Consider the following 27,200-nt stretch of genomic DNA (forward strand, 5'->3'; position numbering starts at 1 on the left):
AGAGCCTTAGAAATGAGTGGCCTGCTACCTACCAACAGGGATGCAGATGTCTGAGAAGAGGCCCTGACTTCAGGAATGCGCATGAGCAGGCTTCTTTCTTACCATTCAGTGTGCCTACAAGAGACAATTCCCACATTTGTGAAGATTTTTTGAAAATCCAGAATGGAAGAAAAAAATAACATGAATTAAAGTTTCACACACTCAAAGGTAACATTTTGTTGACCGAATTTAAAATGAATGTGTTTTGTCATGTAGTCTTTAAGAGAAAGCAAAGAGTTTTGGCCTTCAAGATTACAGATTAACAGTCATTCGCTCATTGTTTACTCAATTCCTCGTTTTTGGATATAGGATGATAACACAGGTGAATACTGAACATGTTGCTATTAACTTTTCAAATGTTACAACTGAGCCAATACGGTGGAACAAGGTATTTCTTTTGTCTCAGATGAAAAAAAAATGGGGGGCCAAATTATTTTCAAGGTAGCTGATTTAGCTCTTCCCATGTCCTGCGAAGTCTGAATTGGAGGTTTATTTTCCCTAAAGCATTTTGCTTACAAAACATTGATTGTTATGTTTCTGCAGCACACACTCACATTCTTTGTATTGTATCACACACCCGGTGGGTGGGGAGGTCACCCGTGCCAGCTGTTACTGTCTGTCCAACCATTGGGGTTTACATGGAAGGTGCTATAATGCGCTTTTTATATTATATTGAAAGACACACTTTATAATATATAAGAATGGGCCTTGATTTCAAATTTTTTACCTAACAACTGAGTGACATTGGGCAAGCTTGGCCTGTCTGAGTATGTCTCTCCTTCATACAAAGAAGAAATAATGCCCTATATCTCCAATTCCAATTGTAAAAATTGAACATGGGGAAAACCATCACTAATCATCTCATAAGTAGTGTTTAGTCCATGTTAATAACTAGAAGCTCCGTTAGATCATATATAGCCTGTCATATGTCTTTTTACTCCTGTTATTCTGAAATAACCTGCTCACTTCGGGTAATCTACTGCCCCTGCTTTCCCACGTGGGGACTCAATGGCTTCTTCCATTCTAAGTCAGGATAGAGGCACAGAGAGATCTGTGCACCCATCTTCATTCCGCATGGTCCATGCTGAAACAGTCCTTACAACTCCATAGAGTGAAACCATGATGGCCACAGTCAGCCACCATAACGTTCCACCCTTGAGTTAGTTCTCAATTCTCTACTATGCTTCCCAGTGTTTGTGATCTCAGTTGCTATCTTAGTCAGTGTCCTATTGCTGTGCAGAGACACCATGGCTGCAGCAGCTCTTCTTAAGGAAAGCTTTTATTTGGGGCTGGCTTACAGTTTCAATTGTTTAGTCTCTTGTCATCAAGGCAGGAAGGGCAGGAAGCATGATGGCACACAGGCATGTGTGACATGGTGACATGGTACTGAAAAAGGAACTGAGCGTTCTCCATCCAGATCCACAGGAAGCAAGAAGAGAGAGACACCGGCTTGAGATTTTGAAATCCAAAGCCGAGCCCCAGTTACACACTTCTACCAAGAAAGCCACACCTACTCCAACAAGGCCACACCTCCCTATCCTCCTCAAGTAGTGCCAAGGTTTGGGTTTTGTTTTTTTTTGGGGGGGGGGGGGGGTTGTTAGCTTTTGGCTAGAAATCTTCTCACTACCTCCACTCTGAGATGTTCTACCCAAACTGTCATATTTTTCAGGAATAATATAATGTTCAAGTCTCATCGAATTGACCCAGCCCAATTAGTCTGGTGGGAAAATGTAGAAACTAGACGTGATACTTCAAAATCCAACAGAGAATTCACATCTTTCTGGGAGGGTACAGCTGTTAAGTCTGTCTGGTTTTGTTCTGACTGTGGACCCACATGTTTCCAGCCACTCGACTGGCAGGCGAACTGATGCTCCACATACAGGATCAGAGCTCAGGTAGAGAGTTTGAAGGTAGATACTCCCTTAAAGTACCTTACTTTTTATTTTTTAAATCACAGGAATTTTTGCTCTCTAGCCTCTTGAGAAATGTTTAGTGACAATATAAAGCACATTCTCGAGGTGCAGAGGAGATGCTGTTTTTGAAAAGGAAATGTAAGGTCTTATTAGGGCAAGGCCGTTAATTAAACACTTCATTATTGTCAAGGGTAATACAGACAGTGAGAACAGAGGTCCTTTTTCATCAGTTCCCCGGGAAAAAGGGGAGACAGCTGTTCCCCTGGACAGATCCATTAGCGCTTATCACCAGCCACCAGCCTGCACAAGCAGCACCATGAAATATGGCCGCTGTCACCAGGAGCCAGAACAGATGCCAGCCAGTCCAGGTTACAGCGGAAAAACAATGAGAACTCCAGCTTCAGATGCAAATAGATCGCCTTGCATTGATTTCTAATGTTTGGACGTTCCGCAGCATAAGAGCTTCTGATATTCTTGTAGCTATTGTATTATTGATCTCCCTGAAATTACACAAATCTCTCTTAAAATAAACATCAGATGCTGAGTTTAATAAATAACAGTTCCTCAGTGATGCCTGGTTAAGTCACATTGGACAATTCTCTGTGTTTGAATTTCATTATTGTTGCCTTGATGGTTATGATTCTATAAGGAAATGCAAGTCAGCAAAAGTAATATGGTTTGCATTCTCATTTAACTGGATGTACTGATCAAAAAGGCTTTTGTTGTTCTATTTGGGTGTGTGTGCATGTGTGTGCATGTGTGTGCTGGAAAGTTATTTGGAGCCAACATTTACACTCCTGCTTATTAACAATAGATTGGGAGTTCAACTGAAACAAAAACACCATATGTTTCTGGTTAGAATGATTTGCATACTTAGTCAAAATCGTTTTTAAATTCTGAAAAAAAAAATCCAAGAAAAGAAAATCCCCTAGTTAGAGCATGCTTTACTTTTCTTGCTTTTTTTCGCTTGCTATAATCTGTGTTCTTCCCATGGCTAAATCAATTATTTTCCTTTCAAGTATCAACAACTACACGTTCACTTGAGTTGTACCTAGGTTTTACTAATCTGTAACACTATGGATTATTACAGCTGCATAGCAAGACTATGATGCTAAGAAAGCGAGCAGAGCTGGGACAGCAAGCTGACCTGACTGGGAAAGTCTAAGTCCTTAAGATCATCATTTGCTAAAACACAAAATGTGTTTCAGCTTCATAATGGATGGTAAAGTGTTGAACAGTACAGCTCCCCAAGTCAACCGTAACACACACACACACACACACACACACACACACACACGTATAAAAAGAACAGTGTATGTCTGTGTCTGTGTTTACAAAATGCTGGATTCTATTACACTGAAAAGCAGACCATCTGTATTTTCATTTTTCCTGAATCCAGGAACTCTAGAATCTAGAACATTATATAATTGTGTTTTGTGCGCAGTGTGTGCTACAGGGGAACAGCCATGCCACCTGTCTGACCTTCTGAGCATTTCAGCTTCTCGGGGTCTCTCCAAGTCTATTGCATCTAAATCTTCTTTCCCAGCTCTTGTGTAAACATTACTGTCTGAGAAAGCTTGAGCCTGAATCCTCCCACTGAGGAAAGGCCTCTGTCGGTCTTTGCTGTATTTCTCCTAGCCTTTCATTTTCATGGCCATCATTCTGTTTAAATCTTTAAAGTCTAATTGTGCTAATTTTCTGATTTATACATACATTTTTAAGAAGGAGATCAGTAGAATGCTGACCATGATTTTTTTTTTTTGGAAAAAAAATTTTCCTCCTCCTCCCAACCTCCCATTTCCCTCCCCCTCGTCCCACTCCTCTCCCCCTCCTCCCATTCCTCTCCCCCTCCCCCCACTCCTCTCTCCCTCCCTCTCCAGTCTGAAGAGCAGTCAGGATTCCCTGCCCTGTGGAAAGTCCAAGGTCCTCCCCCCTCCATCTAGGTATAGGAAGGTGAGCCTCCAAACTGGCTAGGCTCCCATAAAGCCAGAACATGAAGTAGGATCAAAACCCAGTGCCATTGTCCTTGGCTTCTCAGCAGCCCTCATTATCCGCCATATTCAGAGAGTCCGGTTTTGTCCCATGCTTTTTCAGTCACAGTCCAGCTGGCCTTGGTGAGCTCCCAATAGATCAGCCCCACTCTCTCAGTGGGTGGGTGCACCCCTCACGGTCCTGACTTCCTTGCTCATGTTCTCCCTCCTCCTGCTCCTCATTGGGACCTTGGGAGCTCATTCCGGTGCTCCAATGTGGCACTTATTTTATGTAGCAATTATAGTTAATTTGAAATTAATCTTCCCTTTAGATTTAAGAAATTTAGGGTTCATATCTTAAGTTATTAATAGTTTTATTTTCTACTTATATCCCATATATGCAGCTGCAGCTAAATTTCTATTGTCTGTAACTTCTTTCCCAAATTTTCAGTTTAACTTAAAATTTTACTGAGGAAATAATTAATTTACAAGTACTTAACTAGTACTTTCTATGCCAAGAATCATGTCAACCAACTTATACATATTATTAAATATAAATAAATTGCTATCTTAATCCTAAAAGTATTGATTCTTACTATTTCATAGATTAAGAAGTCAGGCCCACAAAAGTTTAAGCAACTTTCTTGATATCACATAGTTTAGAAGTGCAAGTCCAAGTTTTACAATAAAAAGCAAAAAATTACACATTTTTAGTGTTACATAACTTTGCATAGGGAGATGTAAAAAAGCATCTGTCCAGATAGTGCACCAACTATAAATCAAGGAGACCATTCCATCCACATCGAGGCTGGTGAATCAATGAGTCTAACAGGGTTACTTATAGTGTAGGTGTACCCACAAGTACAGGGGCAAATGTAGGCAGTCAAAGACTTTCCTCACCCTAGCAACAGTTAACTGCCAATCTTCAAAGATGAGACCAGGTCTCCTGTGCTGTCTTGGGTACAGCACTCCAAGTCTTCCATAAGTAGGCCCAGTGCTAGGGTCTCAAGTGGGTAACCACAACTGCTTGGGCTTCAAGGAGGTAATGTACATATGTCCGTGCCCAGAGAGCAGTGTTTGGGTGACAAAACAAATGGCACAGAATTAAATCATAACATAAACAGATGATAGATAGATAGATAGATAGATAGATAGATAGATAGATAGATGATAGATAGATGATAGATGGATGGATAGTAGATAGATAAATGGATGGATGGATAGAGAGACAGATAAATGAGAGAGAGAGAGAGAGAGAGAGAGAGAGAGAGAGAGAGAGAGGAATGTGGGCAATACATAAGCCTCCTACGCAGAACTCCAAATGCATTATACAATTATGCCTATACAAAGACACGGAGATTCATCAATCCTGCCACCCCTCTGCTATGGTGGGCTTTATGTCTTGCTAGTGGAGGGAAGGAGGGAATTGTAAAGTAGATCTTAGACACCTGGCAAATACAACATCACCTAAGTGACCAAGGTAACATTATCAGTACTAAACCACGCTGACAGTGCTCCCCAAATGCCGGATGATGAAACTGGTACTTTACAGCCTTCCTCTCCAAAACTTATTACACAAGTTAAACATAAGGAAAATATCAGACGAATCCAACTGAAGGATGTTCTGGAAATAACTGTTCATGCTGCACAAAGCTGCCAAGGTCATTAGCAACAAGGAAAGTCTCAGAAACTGTTAAGGAGACTCAGGAGACATAATCAATAAATATTTATTTCTCATGGGTAAAACTCCAGAGCCCTAGGAGAAAGCTGATAAAGGTGGCATTTCACTAATTATAATGCAGGCTGTTATTACATGAAACACTGTGTGTGGGGTAGTTAGGAATATTCTGCCCAATCTCTGAAATGTCACTGCTAAACTATTCTAAAATAAGTTTATTTAAAAGAGCATAAATAAAAAGAATTTTATCTAAGACGGTTTGGTGGAAAAAAATTTAAAACAGAGCCTTGTCTTTCAGCATGAAGTTTGAGGTACTAGTCTGTGCCTCCCAAACTCTGGGACAGTTTGGTCTGCTTCCTACACCATGAGCTTTCCCGGTGTACTAACCATGATGATTTTGAGCTCCTTGCTACTTGCTCAAAAGTGTTTTTTCCTCTTAAAATCTTGATAGCCACCCTTTATTCTTTGTTCTCTTATCCACCCCCATATATTTCACTGCAAACCGTGTAGTGACAAGCCAAGACACAGATGACTGGCTTTGTAAGTGGCTTGATGTTTCTTTCTGTTCCTCATATTCTGCTCTTATTTAGGTTTATTAAAGGGAACAGTCTGTCACCAAGAGCCAGACACGCTCACATTATTACCAAACAAAACTACAGATTCAAAGATGGTAGCACCCAGGTGTGGCCACTGCAAGGACTGTAGTTTAACGTGTAACAGTATTACATTGGATGGCAAACACCACATAATTAGTCCCCATACTGTTCGATAACCAATAACCACAGTTTCAGAGTCTTCCAGAATCTTCCATAAAAGTCATATAACATCAGTCATAATTTTATACCTGTGTTCATTTTCAAGTGATGATGCTTCTTGGTTTTATAAATCATCGGGATAGTGGATTTTAAAATAACAAACATGCTTTTTATAACCAAATGTTCCAGACTGTTAAAATTTATATCCATCAGTTCATTGTTAAAAGGTAAAGGTTTACACAGGCCCTCAGGCAGAAATTACTACAAATATTATATGTATATATATACACATATATATGTATATGTGAGTATAGATATATATGTCTCCAAACTGCTTTCTGTTTGTATTTACACCCTTAGACAAGTGTTTATATCAGAGAGACTTCTGCTGTAGGCAATGGTTAATACAGAGTCATGCTGATCAAAATGCTGGGAATATATGACTGTTGATTGCTCAGCCCTAAACAGGCTATTTACATCGCCCACTCTAAGACCCAGGGAACCTCACAGAAAAGAAAATGGAGCGATTGTAAGGGCTGGAGGATAAGGAGGGGTGCTGTGGAATGCTGCCTTCTGGAAATGACATGGCCAGCCCAACATTGAATACATAGCAGCTATGGCAACATGCACAAAAATAAGACATGAAGAGGTGAAGGGCTGCTTGTGGGGGAGAAGGGTCTGTAGGAGAAGGAGGGGACAAGAGAGAGAGGCAGGGTGAGTATATTTACAGTACATATCTATGAACTTATCAAAGTTTAAATTAAAAGTAATTTTAAAAGAAGGTGCATGTTTATTTTTTATCTGCAAAACAATATGGTCTAATGCAATAACTAAGTATAAATTTGCAAGCCCAGATTACTGTTGAATATTTTATAATTTTTCCAGTGAAGTCAGTCAACAATTGCTTCTTTACTTTTTTTTTTTTTAACTAAAATGTTCCTCTCATGTTTTCTTTCGTGGTTTAAAGTGGGTGAAGTAGACGCAACCATCCTCCAGCAATTATAAAACCAGAGATATCTTCTTAACAATATTCCTCCTGTTATTCGTAGACAATCGTCAGAGGAAATAAATCCTGCAAGGAAACCTCTATTAATGGCCTGCTAGAGGATTTCGACAACATCTCTGTGACTCGCTCCAATTCCCTAAGGAAAGAAAGCCCACCCACCCCTGATCAAGGAGCCGCTGGCCATGTTCAAGGCCACTCGGAAGAAAATGGCTTCATCACCTTCTCACAATATTCCAGTGAATCGGATACTACTGCGGACTATACAACGGAAAAGTACAGAGAGAGGAGTCTCTACGGAGACGACCTGGATCTGTACTACAAAGGCGGCCATGCAGCCAAGCAAAATGGGCATGTCATGAAGATGAAACACGGGGATGCCTACTACCCTGAGATGAAGCCTTTGAAAGCTGACCTTGCCAGATTCCCTGTCGACTACCACACACACTTGGACTCCCTGAGCAAACCAAGTGAATACAGTGACCTTAAGTGGGGTTATCAGCGAGCCTCCAGTAGCTCTCCTCTGGATTACTCATTCCAACTGACGCCTTCTAGAACTGCAGGGACCAGCAGGTGCTCCAAGGAGAGTCTGGCTTACAGTGAAAGTGACTGGGGACCCAGCTTTGATGAGTATGACAGAAGGCCAAAGTCGTCATACCTACATCAGACAAGCCCTCAGCCGGCCATGCGGCAGAGGTCCAAGTCAGGCTCAGGGCTTCAGGAACCCATGATGCCGTTTGGAGCAAGTGCATTTAAAACTCATTCTCAAGGACACTCGTACAACTCCTACACCTACCCTCGCCTGTCCGAGCCCACAATGTGTATTCCAAAGGTAAGGTCTACTGTCTCTTCTCCGCGAGTGACTGGCCCTGCCGATGAGGTTCTAGACGGCCAGAGTCTTGGGAGCTTGCTGCTTTTGCAGTGAGAATCATTATCCAAAGCCTACCTTATTTTCCCATGAGTCCCATAATCAAAGGCTTTACAACAAGGCCCATACGTCATTATAATCAAATTTTATCTTTTGAGATCTACTACAAGATTTCTGATTAAAACACATGGAAATTTGTGTTTAATTGAACAACGTTCCAATTTACTAACAATAAATGCAGTCTGATCACATTTACTAAGTTCTGTGTTGAGGGTAAACAGTTATAGGTCATTACAGGGAATGGAATAATATTCCCAATTCTTTAAAATTCATGTGGATATATAAAAAAGAAAAAGAGACACTCAGTTCAAGGGGTAGCCTTTCCTATGAGTGTGCTCTTTTATTCATTTTTTTGAGTTGCTAATAACACTTTTTGTATGAATATTTTCAGTAACAGACAGCATCTAATTCCTGGACTTTTATGCATTTTTTCATAGTTCTAGGAGTCAGTCATAGAGTCCCGTGTGTGCTAGGCAGGCACTCCATCAGTACCTATGTATCATCCTATGCCCCCAAAGTACACTATTTTAAATAAGGATAGTATAAATTTGCTTTGAAAAGTGACATGTTCACCATGTCCCACACTTTGGAGAAGACTGTGGTATGAGTACCTATCCCTGGTTAAAATCACACCATTTCCATGAGCATGGAAGACATTTAGCAATAGCCCAGGAAGTGTACAAGTGCTTGATTTGTCCATGGTAGCATACAAATAACTTGGTACCTCACCTGAACAACTGAAGCAGAGAAGGATTTGAGGATGGATTGTGAATCCCCCTGAGTCCCCAGCCAGTCTTAGTGGGACATGAGGACTAGCAGGAACATCACCAACATCTGTACCAATGCTTTCTCCTCAGCAGCACATCTATTAACATAAGCATTCCTGCTGGGCCAGCCTGCCTGCAGCCCTCTGTTTTATCAATTGCACTCAGCTTCCTTTATATTATCTAAGATGTTAAAGAGAAGTTATTTGGGTAAACAGAAAGTGACTTAAGCTCCATCTTAGAAGAAACAAAGGATCTGCTATTTTAGTTCCCAAGATAAGAAATTAGAAGTGAATCCTAAGAAAAGAAGGCATGGAGTAGATATCTTCATTTAGAATTTAAATGAGCATGTTTTTAATCTCATTGTGTTAAATGTATTTGAACAACCATGGTTAGGGTATCATAAATACTTATGCTTCATTCTTCCCATAGCAATTGCTGGACCTAGGTCTTACTAGCTAATAGCCAACAGCCAAACCCACATAGCACCTGTATATGTAGCCTGATACTTGACATAGTTAGCACAGTTCCAACACAGATTGCTTTCTCTGAGTACCATGAAAAGGGAGCCGCCTCATAGTTGTAGAATAAGATAAGCAAATCAATATGTTGTAATGCTGAGTCAGGTCACATGCTCAGAATTCAGTTAAAGAATGTTCTGGGCATGGAGTACACTCCTATAATCTCAGTACTCAGTAAGGTGTAGCAGAGAGATCACAAGTTCAAGACCAGCCCGGGCAACAGAATAAGTCTCAAGGCCTAGTGACCATCTCAAAATGAAGAGCTGAGATGTGGCTGAGTAGTAGAGTGCATGAATACCCGGGCAGGGCCCTAGATTCAGTCCCCAGCACTACCAAGTCAATTTGTGTTTTTGTGGTACATCTGAACAAATGGGAAAGAGCTGGGTCTTAGTCTCTGGAAAGAAATGGGTCTTAGTCTTTGAGAAAACGCTGTTGAAATATAGCACCTTTCAGCCCTGGGGCCGTTGTTGACCCATTAACATAGTCCTTTTTTTACTTATAAGTCTCAAATTATAAGACTGAAAGTTTCTCTTGAAAATTGACATGTTGACTTGGTATCTCTGGACCTATCTTTTCATGTATGATTCAAAACGAATTGGCTAGAGATAAATCCTGCCCTCACTAGAAGAGAGATGGGCTCTGCAGTTTGGCTCAGGTCCTGTCTCATCTACTTCACTCATCCCTAGTGATTTTGGTATTTAGCATCAACAGGAGGAAACCTTGTCCACTCATTTCCCAGAAGAGAGTCCTGTGGTGTAGAGAGTCACATACCACACGTAAAACTTCAATTAGTTCTTTACACACGAGGTCTAGGTTCAAGCCTATCATTTCTCCCACTCTAACTCCCATTATGCAGGCCTATGTTATTTTGGGGGTTCACATGAATTTTCAAATAAAATCCATGATAAATTTCAGGGCTCTCCAGAACTTTAAACTAAGAGGAAGAAAAAGGAAGAGACAGAGCCACAAATGAGTATTTGCTTCATTCCTGCAGACTTCCAAAACAGACATTCTGCACTGAATTCCAGCTTTTCTAAAGCCAAAACAGTGTATCAGCAATTGTGGCTCAGGAAAAATATGAACATATTCACACAGGAGACTGTCAAGATTTTCAGCATTTTTAATCCAGGGTTCCAAACTGCTGTTACTGTGTCCCCCAAAACCCACGAGAATTGATGAGCAGGTTTTGTGGGAGGGCAGGAGGCGGGAAGCATGTTGGTAATTAAAACGCTACTTGATTAAAAATATAACATCTCTCTAAAAACAGTTAGGTGCCTCTGTCTTTAGAGCTGTACTCTGCAAAATCAGCCAATTGCATTTGGATTTCCAGCTGGGGCAAGAAATAGTTATCACGACTCAGATAATTTGGCTTAACCTCATGACAGTTTTCTAGAAGTGGGTGGGTGATATTCATATCAGAAGAAAAAGCACAAATCCCATCTATGTGTGACAACAGTTTGATATTTTGACCTTTAACTTTTTAATTTTCACTCTAGCTCACAGTGAAGAAAAATGTAGACTAATAACAACAACCACGGGGGGGGGGGGGGGCGGGGATCCACTTCACTTTTTTTGTTTGCATGACAAGAATAGAAAATGTAATAAAATCCATTTATACTAATGTTAATTCTCTACCTTAAAGTCTTGTTTACTGAAACCGAGCAGATGAAACCTTGAGGAGGGAAAGAATAGCCAAACAAAATACAGAACCACATTTACCACAGAACTACAGAAACCAGCTACAGAAGAGAGAAAGAAAGCTTCCCACTCTCCCCAGAAAACATCTACCATACAGCAACCTGGTGGGAGCTACCATCATCTTGGATTTAACGTTGCTCATTCGGTGCTCTCCAGGGGCCAGGCAGATAGATACTTGCTCATATGTCTTGGTGCCACCAGAACACCCTAGGGTTAAACCACTGAGAAATTCCTAACGTAGTGACAAAATCAGGGTTTCCCCAGGCATTTGCTTTATGCCAGGTACTCACATTGCTTACAGCAAGATTTCTTGTCCCCATTATAAGTTAAATAATAAGGTCTGGAAGTCACATTAACAGCATGCTCATTTAGCTCTGTACCAAATGAGGTCTGGCTCTTTAGTTTTAATCCCTGAGATGCATTCCCCATAACACACAGCTTCTGAGGGTACCAAGCCTGCAGTCAGCCTATGTCAACTCTTTCTATAGCACTAATGTAATGATGTTGTATCAGAAATTATTTCAATATCTGGATTACATAATCCTCTTTTATTCAGAGGTGGGGTTTCTCAACCTTGACACGGTGGATGTCTTACACCTGGTAATTGTTTTGCTGAGAGGGGTTGTTCTGGCATTGCGGAGTATATAACCTCATCCCTGGAGTCCTCCTTGTTAGATGGTAAGGGTTCCTATTCTTCACTCATAATAATAAAATATCTGTGATAGCAAAACATATCACCCTTCACCATAGATAAGGCCATAGAAAATGAGCTCCGGAGGTGCCTTCTACAACTGCCCTTGATCATGCACTTTCGAGCAGTTAGGGACAGAGTTTAGGGAGAGAAGCTGTTCAACTTTGATTCATTACACTGCCATTTACTAGCCGGGTGACTGTTTAACAATGATTCCTATTTAACTATAAAATGGAGAAAAAGAAAGTCGCTGCCTCAACATGTCAGCTGAGATCCAAACAAGTTCATGTCAGTACAACCTACTTACTTATACATGTAGCTGACTTGTCAGTCTCTATATTTGACATACAGGGAGTGGCTGTAATACAAGGGTCACTGTGTTCTAAGGACAGTGAAAAGCCTTTTGCAGACATTGTCCAATTTAGTCCTTATAAATCCAGAAGAATCCAGGCTCCTTTGGCAGTTGAGGAAGCTGAGATTCTAGAAAGCTATCTTTATGAGCTTGTCCGGCGAATATGCATGCAGTGGCTGAGCCAGTGTTCAAAACTACATCCCTCTGACTCGATAGTATATGCTTCCAGAACATTCTTAACTTCCTAGAGGAATGCTGACAAGCAGAAAAGGGATGTGAGGCTTTCCAGTCAGGCCACACACTGCTGGGTGCCCTCGCCCTGGGGGCAAGTTCATGCACACAGGGAAAGTTCTCTGTGCCTTCTGTTCATGCTGTGCTCCCGTTGTGCCTCCATTCACTCAGAAATATGAATTGTGGGTAAATATGAAAACCACAAGCTGCAAAGAAAGACTTAGGTGAGTAGATCTGTAACACTCTTTGATGAATTTATTCTACCTTGGGTGATAGTCTTTTTTGAGTTTCTTAAAAATAGCCAGATTTTTGTCACCCAGTTGAGAAGCATTCAAGTCTTGGGTATTTATTTTCTGAATTTGAGTCCTTACGAGCTATATGAGCTTGTCTGTGTCTCAATTTCCTCATCTGTGAAGTGTTTTAGTACTTTAGATTTGTGAGGAGAATTAAATAAGATTAATAAACATCAAAGAGTTAGCACATGGCAAAAAGTAATCCTTCTTATTCCTGGGAATATTTCTAGTTAGAAAGTATGTTACCCTCTCTGGTAAAGTCAGTCATAAATGTTCTCTCTGTGTGTATTCTTTTGTATACTTTTAAACCATAATAACAAATTATAGAATCTTACATAGTCCCTCTTTATATACTTCCCATGGCTATGACTGCCTTCATTTTGAAAATGTGTGACATAAAAGATCAGTATAGTTGGGTAAATACTTTAATAGCATATAAAGTCTTAGCGAGCATCTTGAGATCTCTGATCCTACCACAATGCTTACATAACTCTCTAGTATAGCAAGTCTTTCTCTGTCCTGTCATCTCCCAAATAATGACACAGAGACTTCTTATTAATTATGAAAGCTTAGCTGATAGTTTAGGCTTGTTTCTAACAAGCTCTTATAACTCAAATTAACCCATTTCTATTAATTACATGCTACCACATGGCTTGTGGCTTGTTACCTCATCTCCTACATGACCTGCTTCCTCTGCCTCTCCTGCTGTCTCCACCCTTCTTCTTCCCAGCATCTTCTGTGCCCTAAAAATCCTGCCTAGCTATTGCACATTCAGTTCATTAATAAACCAATCCAAGTGATATAGTAATGAGATGAACAGGCCTGTTTTTCATCCCGCCCAGCTCCCGCACAGCTAGCTTTGCCCCAGAAATAACAACACACAAATTGTATTCTTTTAAACACTGCCTGGCCCATTAGTTTCAGCCTCTGATTGGCTAATTCTCACATCTTGCTTTAACCCATATTTAGTAATCTGTGTAGCACCACGAGGTGGTGGCTTACCAGGAAGGATCTTAACCTGCGTTCATCTTGGAGAGGAGAGCTAGGGCGTGTGTCTCACTGCCTTCTTCCTCCCAGTACTTAGTTCTGTCTACTCCGCCTATCTAAGCTGCTGTCCTATCAAAGGCCAAGGCAGTTTCTTTATTAACCAATGAAAATAACACATAGACAGATGACCCACCTACATCATTTCCCTTTTTCTGTTTAAATAAAAAAGAAAGGCTTTGACTTTAACATAGTAAAATTACATATAACAAAACAGTTATCAAGCAAGAATTAGTTAAAATATTTATTTCTATTTTATCTTTTATCATAACTAAGGAAAACTGAAACTCTAACTAACCATTCTTCAACTCCATCAAAGACTCCAGAAGGATATAATACTACCTAAGTAAACAAGATACACAGTGTGAACAAATATCTCACAATGCTCTAAAATGAAAGTGAAATTATCAGATGCTTCCTGAAAACCAGAGGCTAAGTGAGAACTGTTTATACCTCTCAACCAGCTTACCACCCCATCTCCTATATACAAGGCATCGAGAGAGACCAGTGTTGTAGCTCTTGGTGTCCTGAACAGGTGGCACTTTAAGATAGACACAGTTTCTCTAGAGCAGTAGGTACGTAGAAAAGTGTGCAAGCTTACTTGGAACTTTCTCTGGAGCCATCAGAGTGATGCTTATCACTGCTTGGCTGGCACTTTGTGTTCTCAGTGAGGAAAATTACTGTGACCTGTGTGTCCAGTCTTTGGGAAGCAATTGTTCAGTGGCTCACTGTTATTTGTGACACTGTCACACTCAGGTTCAGTCAGTAACAAAGCATCAACTCCTGCTCTACTTTTTTTAATTTTTCCTGTGGGCTGCCTTCTAGGAACCCATTAGTGGCCTGGTGCTTTACATAACAGCAATGCTACTGAGGCCCAAGGACCTGCACCAAGAAACTCAGAGGGGAAAGAAATGGGAAAAAGAAGATTACTAAATCACTTCACATAATGATGGGCGCCATTGCCTTTACCTTGGTTTCCTTTCTGTACATGCCCCTGTAGGGTCCTCACTGAGGTGTATAAAGCATGTAAAAGGGTGATGTCATTGTCATCTTTAATATCTGTCCTGCAGGTGTGATATCGCTCACATATGAACATACACATCTTCCCAAGAGTGCTCTTGTGGTTTAAAGTCAAGTCACATTTTGGTCATTATGAGTAGTTTTCTCCATTTCTAAGTTAAAAGACAAAGTGAGTTTAACCTGGTATTGCCCATCCCTAATTTTCTCAGGATCCTGACACAAATGAACAGTATTCTGAGGCAAAGAGCCAATGCCCATGGATTTAGAGTCCCTGCACATTGTCCCGGGCACTGAGGGATGGTGAGGCAGAGCATCTGTGCTGGGATGGTGGATACTTCCTCTAAGTCATGAAAAGCAATTACTGCAGATAATTACATATACCAACTCAGAGGTAGAAGAAAAGCCAGAAAAAAAAAACAGCATGCTGGAGTCTGTTCGTCACAGACGTCGTCATTTCTTCATCGCCCTCTCTCTGCCTGTTTGCAGAGGTCAGTAGCCACTCATCTGAATGTCTTCAATGTGCATCTTCCTTTTGTTTAGTAAGTCAGGAATGCCGTGCCTCTTCAGGATCCTTGTTATAAGATGTATTACAAGTGAGAGATTCCAGCTCAACGGTTTGGGGAGATTCCCTGGCAGCTTGTTTAATGGCCTGAACAGTTTGTTAACACACATGGTTTTGAAGTGCAACAAGGGTATCTAAGCATCCAGGATTTAACCTACTTTCCAAATTTCCTACCACAGGAACTTAAGGATATGCCTCTATGCTTTTGGTGTCGCAAGGGCTCTGCTCGTCACCACTACTCAGCGGCAGCACTTGCCTCTTTTGTAGAATTGGACATCAGCTTGCAGCCTGTGTATGTACCTCTGCCATTCATTCAGAGTACATGTGAGCTGCCCACTATGAAACTGACCCCTCCAGCTTGTAGATGAAAGTAAGCACAAGGAAGAAAACTCACCATAGCAATAAAACCAAAGTTTTCCCTTTGACAAAAGCAATAGTAACTATGTTATTAGGGTTAGACAGCAGGTTCTTTAATGCCCTGCAATGATACAGACTGTAGCTCAGGAGAGAGCATCAGGCTGGGAACTCAATGGTGAGGGTGCAGGAGCCCATCAGCCTCGGGCGGGGCTGTACAGTGAGCATGTGCACAAGCGGGAATCAGCTCACCCATCAGTGGTGTTTCCTGCATGTAAAGGGAAGACATTGGAATTGCAGAGCACAGCCGGAGGGCCTCCAGAATGAATGAGTTGCCTTTTCCTAATTACCCAGTCCCTAAAATGTCTCTGTTGGGAAGGACACTAGTGACTCTCCCTGCCTTTCTCACAGATGCTCATTTTCCCTTCCCAAAGCCAAGGCTGGTCTTGCTAACATTTGCCTTTCAGTCATGGCAGGAAAATTTAAGATGTACTTTCCATGCTCAGACAACAGAGGGCTGTAATTCGCTTTTATACCACCCCGATTTCAATAGAGCCAGCAACACCCAGTTTGCCTTTTTCCTTTTTTGAGATGAGCAATCTCTTTGTTTCATTGTGTTCCGAAAAAGGTGTATTGGAGCGTCACAAGTAAGCCCTGGAAGCAGCTGTCTCCCTTCCCTGTAATCGCCATCCTTCACGGAACATTCCTCAGTCACCACTCCGTAGGACAGATGCACGACACAGCCGTCTCCCACACTACCATCTAGCCCCATCCAGCCACAGTCCCCCTGATGTCAGTGCACAAGGTCCTGGTGACAAAGAGAAGCTGCAATGGGATTTCCCCCCCTTCTGTTCTCTCTCTCACCCTCTACCTTTTTTTTCCAAGCCTTGGCATAAAATGGTCAAATGATGTTCTACTGCAGAATTCAATTTCACAGTTCAGTTAGGTCCTTGATTACACTGCCAAATTCAGATTAATGTGCATTTAACTAACATGGATCAAGGGAATTCTGGCTGACAGCCAGCTGTAATCGGGGCAATTGATAGCTGTGAGGAGTTTTATGCCCTGTCCACCGCAGTGCACCACTGCTGAAATTGATTGATTAAATGAATTCATTGCTATAATTACTTATAATCTTGATACATCACAAGCCAATACCTAACCCTATCCTTGGAGACAGTGCACTTGCTGTAGAAGGGCGTTCTGGCCTGACTGTTGCCTGGGGATTATTTATCCCCACACAATAAGCCTTTTTTTTTACAGTATGAATGGAGATGTGCAGAGGCCCATTTCTGTAAGAACTAATTGATGGGAGACACAAAAAGGTTGCAGAAAGCTAAAAAGCCAAGCATCTGTTACTAACCACCCCAAACGGAAGGAAAGCATGACGCCTTGTTCATCTGCCTGTATTTTAAAGATTCCTGCGGAGAGAATTTCCTCTCCAAAGATAGCCGATGGGCTGCTGTCATGAGTGGTCTCCTCACAGTGCAGCTCAGCAGTTTGGCAGCCCTGGGTGATAATTTGTAGAACAATCGACCTAGTCTTCTCTTCTTCCATTGCGTCATATGGGAATGCCCTTTAGAGCATGTGGATGAGAAGTCATTCCTACAGAGTTCCTTCTTCCCAAAGCACAGGCCTGCTTCCCTGGTCGAATACATCTTTGCGGTGTCTCTATTGTTTACCCTTTTAGTTACAGCTCTCTGCTCCTTTTTGGACCCTCACACTGAGGTCTCTGGGGGCAAACTGCATACACAATCCCTTTGGAAATGGCTTAGACCCTGATTCTCTAGGCGCATTGATTCGTCTAGTAATTACCATCTGTTTTGAAGCTGTAACTCCACTGCGCTATGGTTTTTCAAAATGATTCGCCTTTAGGTCCCTTCACAACTACTAGAGACAGGCTTGTGTGACATGCCATGGCTGTTCCATTTTCTTCTAGAACATGTCTGTAAAATACATGAAGAAAAGATTTCATGGCTTGTTTGACTCCTCTGCATGAGCGCATGCATATACAAACATATACACAGGCAGGTTCATCTGTGCTTCGCCACTCCCTATTATAGACCACCATAAGAAAGACAAGGTAGAGGGACGGGTACAGATGCCAGGGACGTGTGAGAGGGGGTGGTGGTCACATCACAGAAAAGCAACCAGCTTAGAGGTGGAAGCTGGAGCGTCAGTGTCACTGATAAAAAGATGATTTTGACCAAAGCAAAACTGGAAAGAAATGAGTTGTGTACATAAATGATCAAGTCACGTTTCTGAGACAACCAATTTTTGTATAGTTAGGCTTAACTAAGTCAAGACTGTTAAGAGCGAAAATACAACCCTATTCTTTTTTCTTTCATTCCATTCCCATAGACCTTATCATCTATTATTTTCTGATCCAAATCGTATCTTTCTCTGGGGCCTAATCAGGTACATAGGGTCCCAAATAAACACTATGCCATCCCTTTTCTCTGTCATTGTCAGAGCTGTCCTTCTCTGTCCGCTCCACATCCGCCATCACTGAAACCTGTCTCAGTGGACTTAGCACCCGAGTGACAAATGACTCAAGGCAGGCTGACGCTCTCGTTCTGCTGTCTTGGTAGCTTTAAGGCTTTGTCTTACGTCAAACATACTATGCCCCAGTCCTCTTATAAAAATAGAACAATTGCGGGTCTTACTTTTTAAAGTGAGGCTGAAATGCCATGACGTACTTGGAGTACTTAGAATAGTCCTTGACACCCGGGAAGCACTCAGCAAATCCTGTCATTAGTGTTATTTTTCCTGCAAAAACAGATTCTTAATAAAGGAGTTCATAAGAAGGAAGCCCGACTTTGTCCCCAGGGAAATGTCAGAGCATTTTAGCCACAAGAAGAACCTTGTGCAGCTATTATTGCACAGATCAGGTGAGTGACAAGCAAAGCTGGCTATATCAAGGCAGGCCAGACATCAGATCTGGGTACCAACGTGCTAAGTGTTCGGGCCACTCAGAAGCCTCCTTCTGTGAATACAGACTAGACCTCAGCAGAAGTGGTGGGTCCTATGATCTTCTTGGGAGGGTGGGATCATTGGCCTGAGTGGCTTGTGGCATAATTAATCTTCCCACACCTTAATTTTATTGAAAACAAAACCGAGTTAAAGGAAATGAGGTCTTTCCCAAAGACATGAACCAGTAACATTGCTCCATCATTGTAGTTGGTTAAGATCAAATTGAAGGCTACAGTTTGGTGATTCTATGGTCCCAAGGGGGCTCACTTCTGCACTTCTCCTTTGGGGAGCCTGATTGTCTGCTCTCATCCCCTTGAATGGAGAAAGGCCCCAAGGAGAGACCACATGTTCACTCGCCTGAAGCAGGCAGTTAATTTTTCTGAATCACTTAGTTTGGTTCTAAAAATGTTCCTCGCCATTGTGGTTGTTCCTCGAGCTTTTTTTAAGAGTCTGCACCTCTTTCCAACAGCCATGAAAGACAATTGCATATTCTTATCTAAAACACCTAATTTCAAAGACATTTAGCTCTCAGAAAACAATTCTGTCTTGTCTGTAAGAGGAAATTGTCCCCTTCATGCAGGCATGGGTCTCCTTTTTTTATTCCACAAGCTATTTGCACAGAGTAGATCCTATTAATGCTGCTGTCAGATGATAAAGGAGAAAATGACCCTAATGCAGTGTGAAGTGTGTTTACAATTCCTACTGGCCATGGTTTTGCTGTTTGTAATAAACCTTTAGCGATCAGTTCTACAAACTCATGGGAGGTGAATGCAACTTTGTCTTACGTATGAGAGAAAAAAAATTCTTCTCATGAGGACTCTAGGTAGTGATGACATTTGGGGCTCTAAGATCTGCTTTCAAAAGTAAAAGTTTCAGACCTTACTTGGCTCTTCCTGATGGTCTGGTTGATAAGCCTGCCCTTGGTGAATAGAAGTTTAATGTAAAGCAAGATTCTAATTGTTTTTACAGTGATGTTCCTCTACCCTGCTCCCATTACACACACACACACACACACACACACACACACACACACACACATACACACACACACACACACACACACACACACACACACACGTATAGTCATAGGGCCTTAGAAAGCAGCCCATTTTCTAATAGAGTAGGTTAACTATAACACATCATTCAATGTATTACAATTGAAAGTGCTGTCTTATTGTTTTAAGAACTTAATGTACAGGAACATATGTAACACTAGTATGCTGTACAACTTCTGTAAATGTTAGCTAGCTTTGTTGTTTTTGAGGTTATTGTTTATTTTCTTTTAAATTGCCATTGTTATTCTAAGTACTTCATAGAACTCTAACAGTATTATTAAAATTTATTAGCCCATCACCATTCAATTCATTTTATATCTACACAATCTTCTGGAGTTTCCTACAATCTAAGGAATGAGATGTTAATATTTTTACCATTATTTCATTTTACAAATGAGGAAACTGAGGCTCAGAGATGCTGAGTGTTTTAACTGAAGATATCAGAGTCAGGATATACTAACTATATTCATCTGCATATGAGACAAGACCATTGCTTAGGGGATACCTCGTCCATCAGGGTGGTGGATCCATCTGAGTGTAGTGTGTTATCCCTAAAGTTAGGACAGCTAAGTTTTGCATGTTTCCTGATGTCACTGTCATCAGTGCAGAACAGCTAAGAATGGTGCAAAGGTAATGGTTTTCAAGACAGCACTATCTGCAGTCTTTGCTCCCTTTCATGATGGAATGAAATTCCTTACATGCAGTGGGTGGAAGCTGTGACACCTATCTGGTTCCACCATCTTGCCTGGTTCATAGGTGAAGGGTCCATCCATTTTGTTTTCAATAAACGTTTAGCACCCTTCATTTATCCCTTCATGAAATACTTTTCTGCCTTGACTCCAGATTTCTGTGATGCCTTCATTTTTCCTTCCTACATCACTGGCCACTACTTCTCTTTTCATTTTTAAAGAGTCATTCTTCTCTTTTTGATGTATAGATTGGATTCCTTGGGCCTTTTATTAGAAATTCAGCATCCTGGCTTTAATTCTAAGTTCGCATTGATGGCTCTCACATTCGCATCTTTACCTTCATCCCATCCTTGATTGTAAAGAATGTCTAAGTCATTTAAGTGTCATATAACATGGGTGTCTAATAACTCTCTCAAATTTAATGTTGTCATAGAAGAATTCATGAAATTTCTCCGTAAATTATCTATTGCTGCTTAACAAATTATCTCAGAATCTCATAGTTTAAAGCAGTAAACACTTACTATCATGCACGAATTCTTTGGTCCGATTTCTCATTGTATTGGTTATCAATTGATCTGTAACAAACTATCTCACAAAACAAAATATACCCTTGCTCAACACATTATCTCCTAGATCTAAAATTCAAGCATTTAATATTTTACCAATTCTGAATGCCAGTAATTTGGAGAGTTTAGGTGATCAGTTCTGTCTTGGCATCTCTTATTAGGTTGCAGTCAAATGATCATGCATGGCTACTGTCATCTGAGAACAAGACATGAACTAGAGGAGGTACTTTCAGAATAGCTCATGGGCTTCAGTTTCTAGTTTAATCTTGCCAGGAACCTCTTCTTCTTCTCCTCCTCCTCCTCCTCCTTCCTCTTCCCTCCTCCTCCTTCTTCTTCTTTTCCTTCTACTCTCTCTTCATCATCATCTTGTTTTTTTATTAAAGTTGCTGTGTTGTTTCCATTTTTATTGAGTTCATAAAAAGACCATAAAAATCAATTCAAACATGTTTGCAAACAGATTTTCAAATTTCGTGACAACTGTCTTCAGTTGCTAGGTCGAAGATAAGATGACAGATGTCTCTATTCCAATGGCTTTACTGTCACCATTCACTCATGTATTCATTCTTTACCCAGCTAGAAATCCCCCTCTGTAGGCCAAGCACTGAGTCAGGGGCAGTCCCCATCCCCACTTCATCAGCAGCATGGTGACAGACAGCAACTCAGGAAAGCCTTACTTCTTGATGCATGGTCTTCTCTGCAGGATTCTTAAGTACTCACACAACAGAGCAGTTAAAGAAGGGTAGAGCAAGTGATTTCTGTCTTATTGGCTAATTCTAACATCTTGCTTTAACCCATTTTTAAAAATCTGTGTAGCCCCACGAGGTGTGGCTTACCAGGAAAGATTTTAACCTGCGTCTGTGTCGGGTGGGAGAATCATGGCCACTGACTGACTCGGCTTTTTTCTCCCAGCATTCTGTTTTGTCTACTCTGCCTACCTAATTTTCTGTCCTATTAAAGGGCCAAGGCAGTCTCTTTATTTAACCAATAAAATTAACACAAAAGAGAAGACTCTCCCCCATCAGCTGGCTTTGGGGTTATGCAACCAGATCCTATTAGCACTGCCTCTTCTCCTTCTTCTGCCAACCGTAGGCTTCAGATTCAGATTCAGATCTAGTAAATGCTGGTCATCTGTGTCTTTTTTTCTCAGGTGGATTATGATCGAGCACAGATGGTCTTCAGTCCTCCACTGTCAGGGTCCGACACCTATCCAAGAGGCCCCTCCAAACTACCTCAAAGTCAAAGCAAAGCAGGCTACTCTTCAAGCAGCCACCAGTACCCTTCTGGGTACCACAAAGCCACCCTGTACCACCATCCTTCCCTGCAAACCAGTTCTCAGTACATCTCCACTGCTTCTTACTTGAGCTCCCTCAGCATCTCCTCCAGCACCTACCCTCCACCTAGCTGGGCCTCCTCCTCAGACCAGCAGCCCTCTAGGGTATCCCATGAACAGTTCCGGGCTGCCCTGCAACTCGTGGTCAGTCCAGGCGACCCCAGGGAATATTTGGATAACTTTATCAAAATTGGAGAGGGATCGACAGGCATCGTGTGCATTGCAACTGAGAAGCACACAGGAAAGCAAGTGGCAGTGAAGAAAATGGACCTCCGAAAACAACAAAGACGGGAACTGCTTTTTAATGAGGTAAATGCTGTGTTTGGATTGCCTCTTTCACATGTTACTGCAACATTTGCTTCCTATCTCCAAAGCACTGCGTGTAGGGGCTGGAAAGAAAATTCAGTCAGTAAAGTGCTTGATAAGCAAGGATAAGCGCCTCAAGGTAAGTAACAACAAAACAAACAAACAAACAAAAACCAGCATGGTGATGTGTGCACATAATCCCAGTGTTGGGAGAGCTCCAATTTTGTACTTAGTCCACTCTGGTGCTTTCTGGCCAAGCAGCCTACCCTATTGTTGAATTCCTGGCTAATGAGAGACACTGTCTAAAAAAAAAGAAAAGAAACACACACACACACACACACACACACGCATGCACGCACACACACACATACACAATGACAGGCCTGGCAAGACACTCAAAGTAGTCCTTTATCCTCCACATACCTGCTCATAGCCCTGTACACACCACTACAAACACACACACACACACACACACACACACACGGGGCGGGGGGGGGGGGGAGGAGAGAGAGAGAGAATGACACTAAAAATAGAAAGGCAAAAGCAGCATTCCCCTGCTATCCTTCCTCCAGTCTCATTCCATGCATGCATGGCTGTTCCCTTTACAAAGTACTCCATTGTATCAGCCACCCAGCAGGCACAAGCCTAGTTGAGCAATAACCAATAAAGGTGCTGTTATTATTTGAGAGACAAAGCTGCTCAGATTGGTTCAATAACTAGATAACTGGCGCAAGATAATATGGCTAATTGACTATGGAGCCAGGGTTTGAGGGCTTTCCAACAGATTCCAAAACTCATACAGTGCTGTCTCTCTCCATGAACATACTGACTTCTCAGAATTTCTGGAGGATCTGTCCTTCAGTCTCTGCCAACACTCAACTCCATACCTACTTTTGTATAAAGGATCTATAGTGCTTACTTTTAATCTATACATGGTCTCCTATTCATGATACATCATTTCCAGATTGCTTCTAATATCTAACAAAATGCAAATGTTATGCAAATATTTGTTATATTACATCATTTATAGATTAGCCAAGAAAAAAAGTTTGTATTGTAGTACTCATTTGAAAAACTACCTTCCATACATGTTTATTGATTGAAGGGATAAGTGACTCGTGAATACACAAGGCCTCCAATCATGTAAATATATTTATAACCATAACTCCAAAACTATGCAGAAGTGGCCTACACTAATATTTTATTACTTTTTTCTTATATTTTCCTACTTACTTACACCATATATGTAGCCTGATAGCTTCTTATTTTAACTTGTTTCATTTAGGATTTAATTTCATGTTAATAAAGTTTTAGAAAGTACATTGTTATATTTGAATATATCAACCATATCATTTCTATGGCCTCAAATTCTTCCTTCACATATATAAACCATACTCATTAAACCAATCTCCAGTTTATATTGTTTTCAGTGAGTGCTTTTTGGCTTCATGTTTTGTAATCTTATAGAGTCATAAAGTAAAACAAATAAGCCAAATGACACTTAAATATATGTAGCTTTTAGAGAATTAACATATAATGTTTTTTAGAAAGTACCAGTTTGGGCCTTTACATTTCTCTGTCACACTTACTGGCATTATTAGATATTACATTATCTATTCTGATCTGATAGACATGGACAAACATTATTTTAATCAGAATTTTGTTGATAGTTGAGTAAGTTTATTTTTATATATTTTATATATGTATATGTATTATATATATTTACATGACATTTAAACTCTTCTTTGAATCATGTCCTTTGTTTGATTTTCCATTAGAGTTATGGCATTTGCTTTATTGCTAAGAATAATTGAGACAACAATTTCATGTTATACGTATACACATCAATTTTATTATATTTGTCATATATGTATATATATACATATATATCAACTAGGAGCTTTAAAATAAGTACCTGTAACAAAATAACAGTGTTTTGGCATATTTTCCCTTTAATAACTTGGTCAGCAATGAGGGGAGAGAAGATTTCATAGAGATGTCAGTCTCTGATAAAGAATGTGCAGTCCACATCTCCAGAATAATCCATGGCTGCTTGAGGCTTGAGACCTTTGGCGTTCTGGCAGAATTCTCAGTTCTCCTATACGTATACAGATGTGAACTGACGAATGCTCTCAGCTACATTAAAAACCTTACCAATGGAAGCTCCATAATGCCCAGTGGCCTCCCACATCTCTGGTTCCCACAAGATACCCATTTCTTATATATTCCTAGGAGCTGCAGAGAGCTACAGATAAGTTGACTTGAACATCTCCCCTATATCCTGTTTCTGATTCTTGGAATGTTTTTTTTTCTAAATTGCACTATTAGGACAGACTGGGTTGACTTACTCCTTAGCACAAACTGAAAATGAACCAGAAGCAGCCACAAGGCAAAAATTCCCAGGTACTTTTCCAACAAGTAGGCTCAGTTTGACTTTTAAACTTTTTAAAATACCTACAGCATATCTAATTTGACCATCTAAATATGTTCTTTGTATTCACACCAATTCTCCCTGAGATCCATCCTAAGTCAGGCTGGTGTCTTATAGCCCCTCTGATTGCTTACTTCAGGGACATCAGTTACTACCCATTTGTGTACTTAGCACCCACTTCTTCAGCTTACAGTGCCTCCTTGCTGGATTGGCCCACAGAAAAGTATGAATAGTGATCTATGCAAACCCCTTTGTCCTGTCTGACTGCATCTCCCCAATGCCACAGTAAACCTCCTCTTTGACAGATTTTGCTGGATATCTTAAAGTTTTCCCTTCTTTACCCCCCCACCCACCTCTTCTCCCACACGTTCCATTCTTAACTTGGCAATGTCTGTTTGGCCCGTCGCTTTTTCACAGTATACTCACTTGATTCTTTTTTACGGCCACTGATAACTGCTGATGCCTCTTATCTACAGTACGTAGATTCCCTAAAGAAATTCCCCAGCACCAAATCCCTTTCACTCAACATATTGATGTGGGCCGCAAGAGAAAACACAGCAGACTTCAGTCCCAGAAGTAAATATGTATCTTTCTCATTCATCCAGGTTGTGATAATGCGTGATTACCACCATGATAATGTCGTTGATATGTATAACAGCTACCTTGTTGGAGATGAGCTCTGGGTGGTCATGGAGTTTCTAGAAGGTGGTGCCTTGACAGACATTGTCACTCATACCAGGTAAGACAGATGACTCAAAGTACTACCTCAATAACTTCCTCTATAATTTACTTATAAATTAATAACACTGCACACTCAGGAAATACAGGCACAGAGTTCTCATTATAAAATCATGCATACGTACGTCATTTATTAAATTGACATGCCCTCCCCAACACACACTCTCTGGAGGTCACCGGGAGACAATGATTCAATCTCAGAAGTCTACTGAGAATTCCCTTTTAGTAACAAACAACAGAACTTCTCAGCACTAACATAGAGTCTGGTTTTATCCTCCTGAGTTGCAATATCATATCTATATCCTAGCTCCACCAGGCTAACCTGAGGACAGAAGAGACAAGCAGAAGAGCAAAATTTTATGTCACTGTAATGGACTTGTTAAAAAATAAAAATTGCTCAATTCTAGTTGAATACAGCTTGATTGCCTCCAGTATGAGAGGTCAAGGACATTAATTTGCACTAATTGCACAATGGCTAACAAGTGTGGTCACTTTCCTTTTCCTTTAATTAGCACCCTAAAATGCTCAGTGCCTGGATTTATTCTGTAATCATCACATCCCAGAGACATCATTTCCTTTATTTGGAGTTTTCTAGACAAGGACTAGAGACCTAAACTAAATCTCTGAAACCCAAGAGAGTGGCATCTCTTGAGCATTAGAAAGCTGTACCTGAACCTGTCTCGATCCTTACATGTTATTTCCTTTCTAGAATGAATGAAGAACAGATAGCTACTGTCTGCCTATCTGTCCTCAAAGCCCTCTCCTACCTTCATAACCAAGGAGTGATTCACAGGGACATAAAGAGTGACTCCATCCTCCTGACAAGTGATGGCCGGGTAAGGTTTTTCTGTTGGGTCCCGTCCCTGTTTAGTTTGTCAGATTGCCTGTCATGGGCATTAGTCTCCTAAGAACACTTTCTCACAATTCTCATTTTTGTTAGTCACACATCGCCCACTCCACTTCTCAGAACTTGCAGAGAGGAAATTGCCTTTCCTCTGTATCATCCTGTTACTCAGAACTACTGGTGACCTGAAATTGATGGAGAATTTGTATCCTCTACAGTGAGAGTGGGCAGGAATGGAGACTATGGGAATTTCTTTCATCTTTCTACCGTATTCTTTTTGTTGAAAAATAAGAGAAGCTGACTTTTCTTTGCCTGTATCTACTCTCTTCCTTTTAATGTACCTACCTTCAAGGTCTCCAAGTCCCTGTGAGAAACAGATTACCAAATCTTCTTAACTAGTTTGAGAAGACTTTATTGAAAAAATAATTTCCCAGTGTTTGAGCAGACATAGA

General features: G+C 40.9%; 1 protein-coding gene across 3 annotated transcripts in view; it reads left to right on the top strand.

Annotated features, from left to right (window-relative positions):
• Pak5 (p21 (RAC1) activated kinase 5) overlaps nt 1-27,200 on the top strand; it is a 260,580-nt gene that overhangs the window by 218,023 nt on the left and 15,357 nt on the right. For 2 of the 3 annotated variants that reach the window (XM_041670909.1, XM_041670908.1), the window contains 4 exons: nt 7,405-8,190; nt 22,247-22,738; nt 25,772-25,905; nt 26,614-26,740. In XM_041670909.1, coding sequence (XP_041526843.1) covers nt 7,405-8,190; nt 22,247-22,738; nt 25,772-25,905; nt 26,614-26,740 — 1,539 coding nt within the window. Of the gene's footprint in view, nt 1-6,878; nt 7,005-7,404; nt 8,191-22,246; nt 22,739-25,771; nt 25,906-26,613; nt 26,741-27,200 lie in introns of those variants that run through there. The other variant, XM_041670910.1, reaches the window with a different exon arrangement.

The sequence above is a fragment of the Microtus oregoni genome, unplaced genomic scaffold (genome assembly GCF_018167655.1).
Source record: "Microtus oregoni isolate MIOR12 unplaced genomic scaffold, Mior012 000020F_ref0000438, whole genome shotgun sequence".
In the NCBI taxonomy this organism is placed as follows: domain Eukaryota; kingdom Metazoa; phylum Chordata; class Mammalia; order Rodentia; family Cricetidae; genus Microtus; species Microtus oregoni.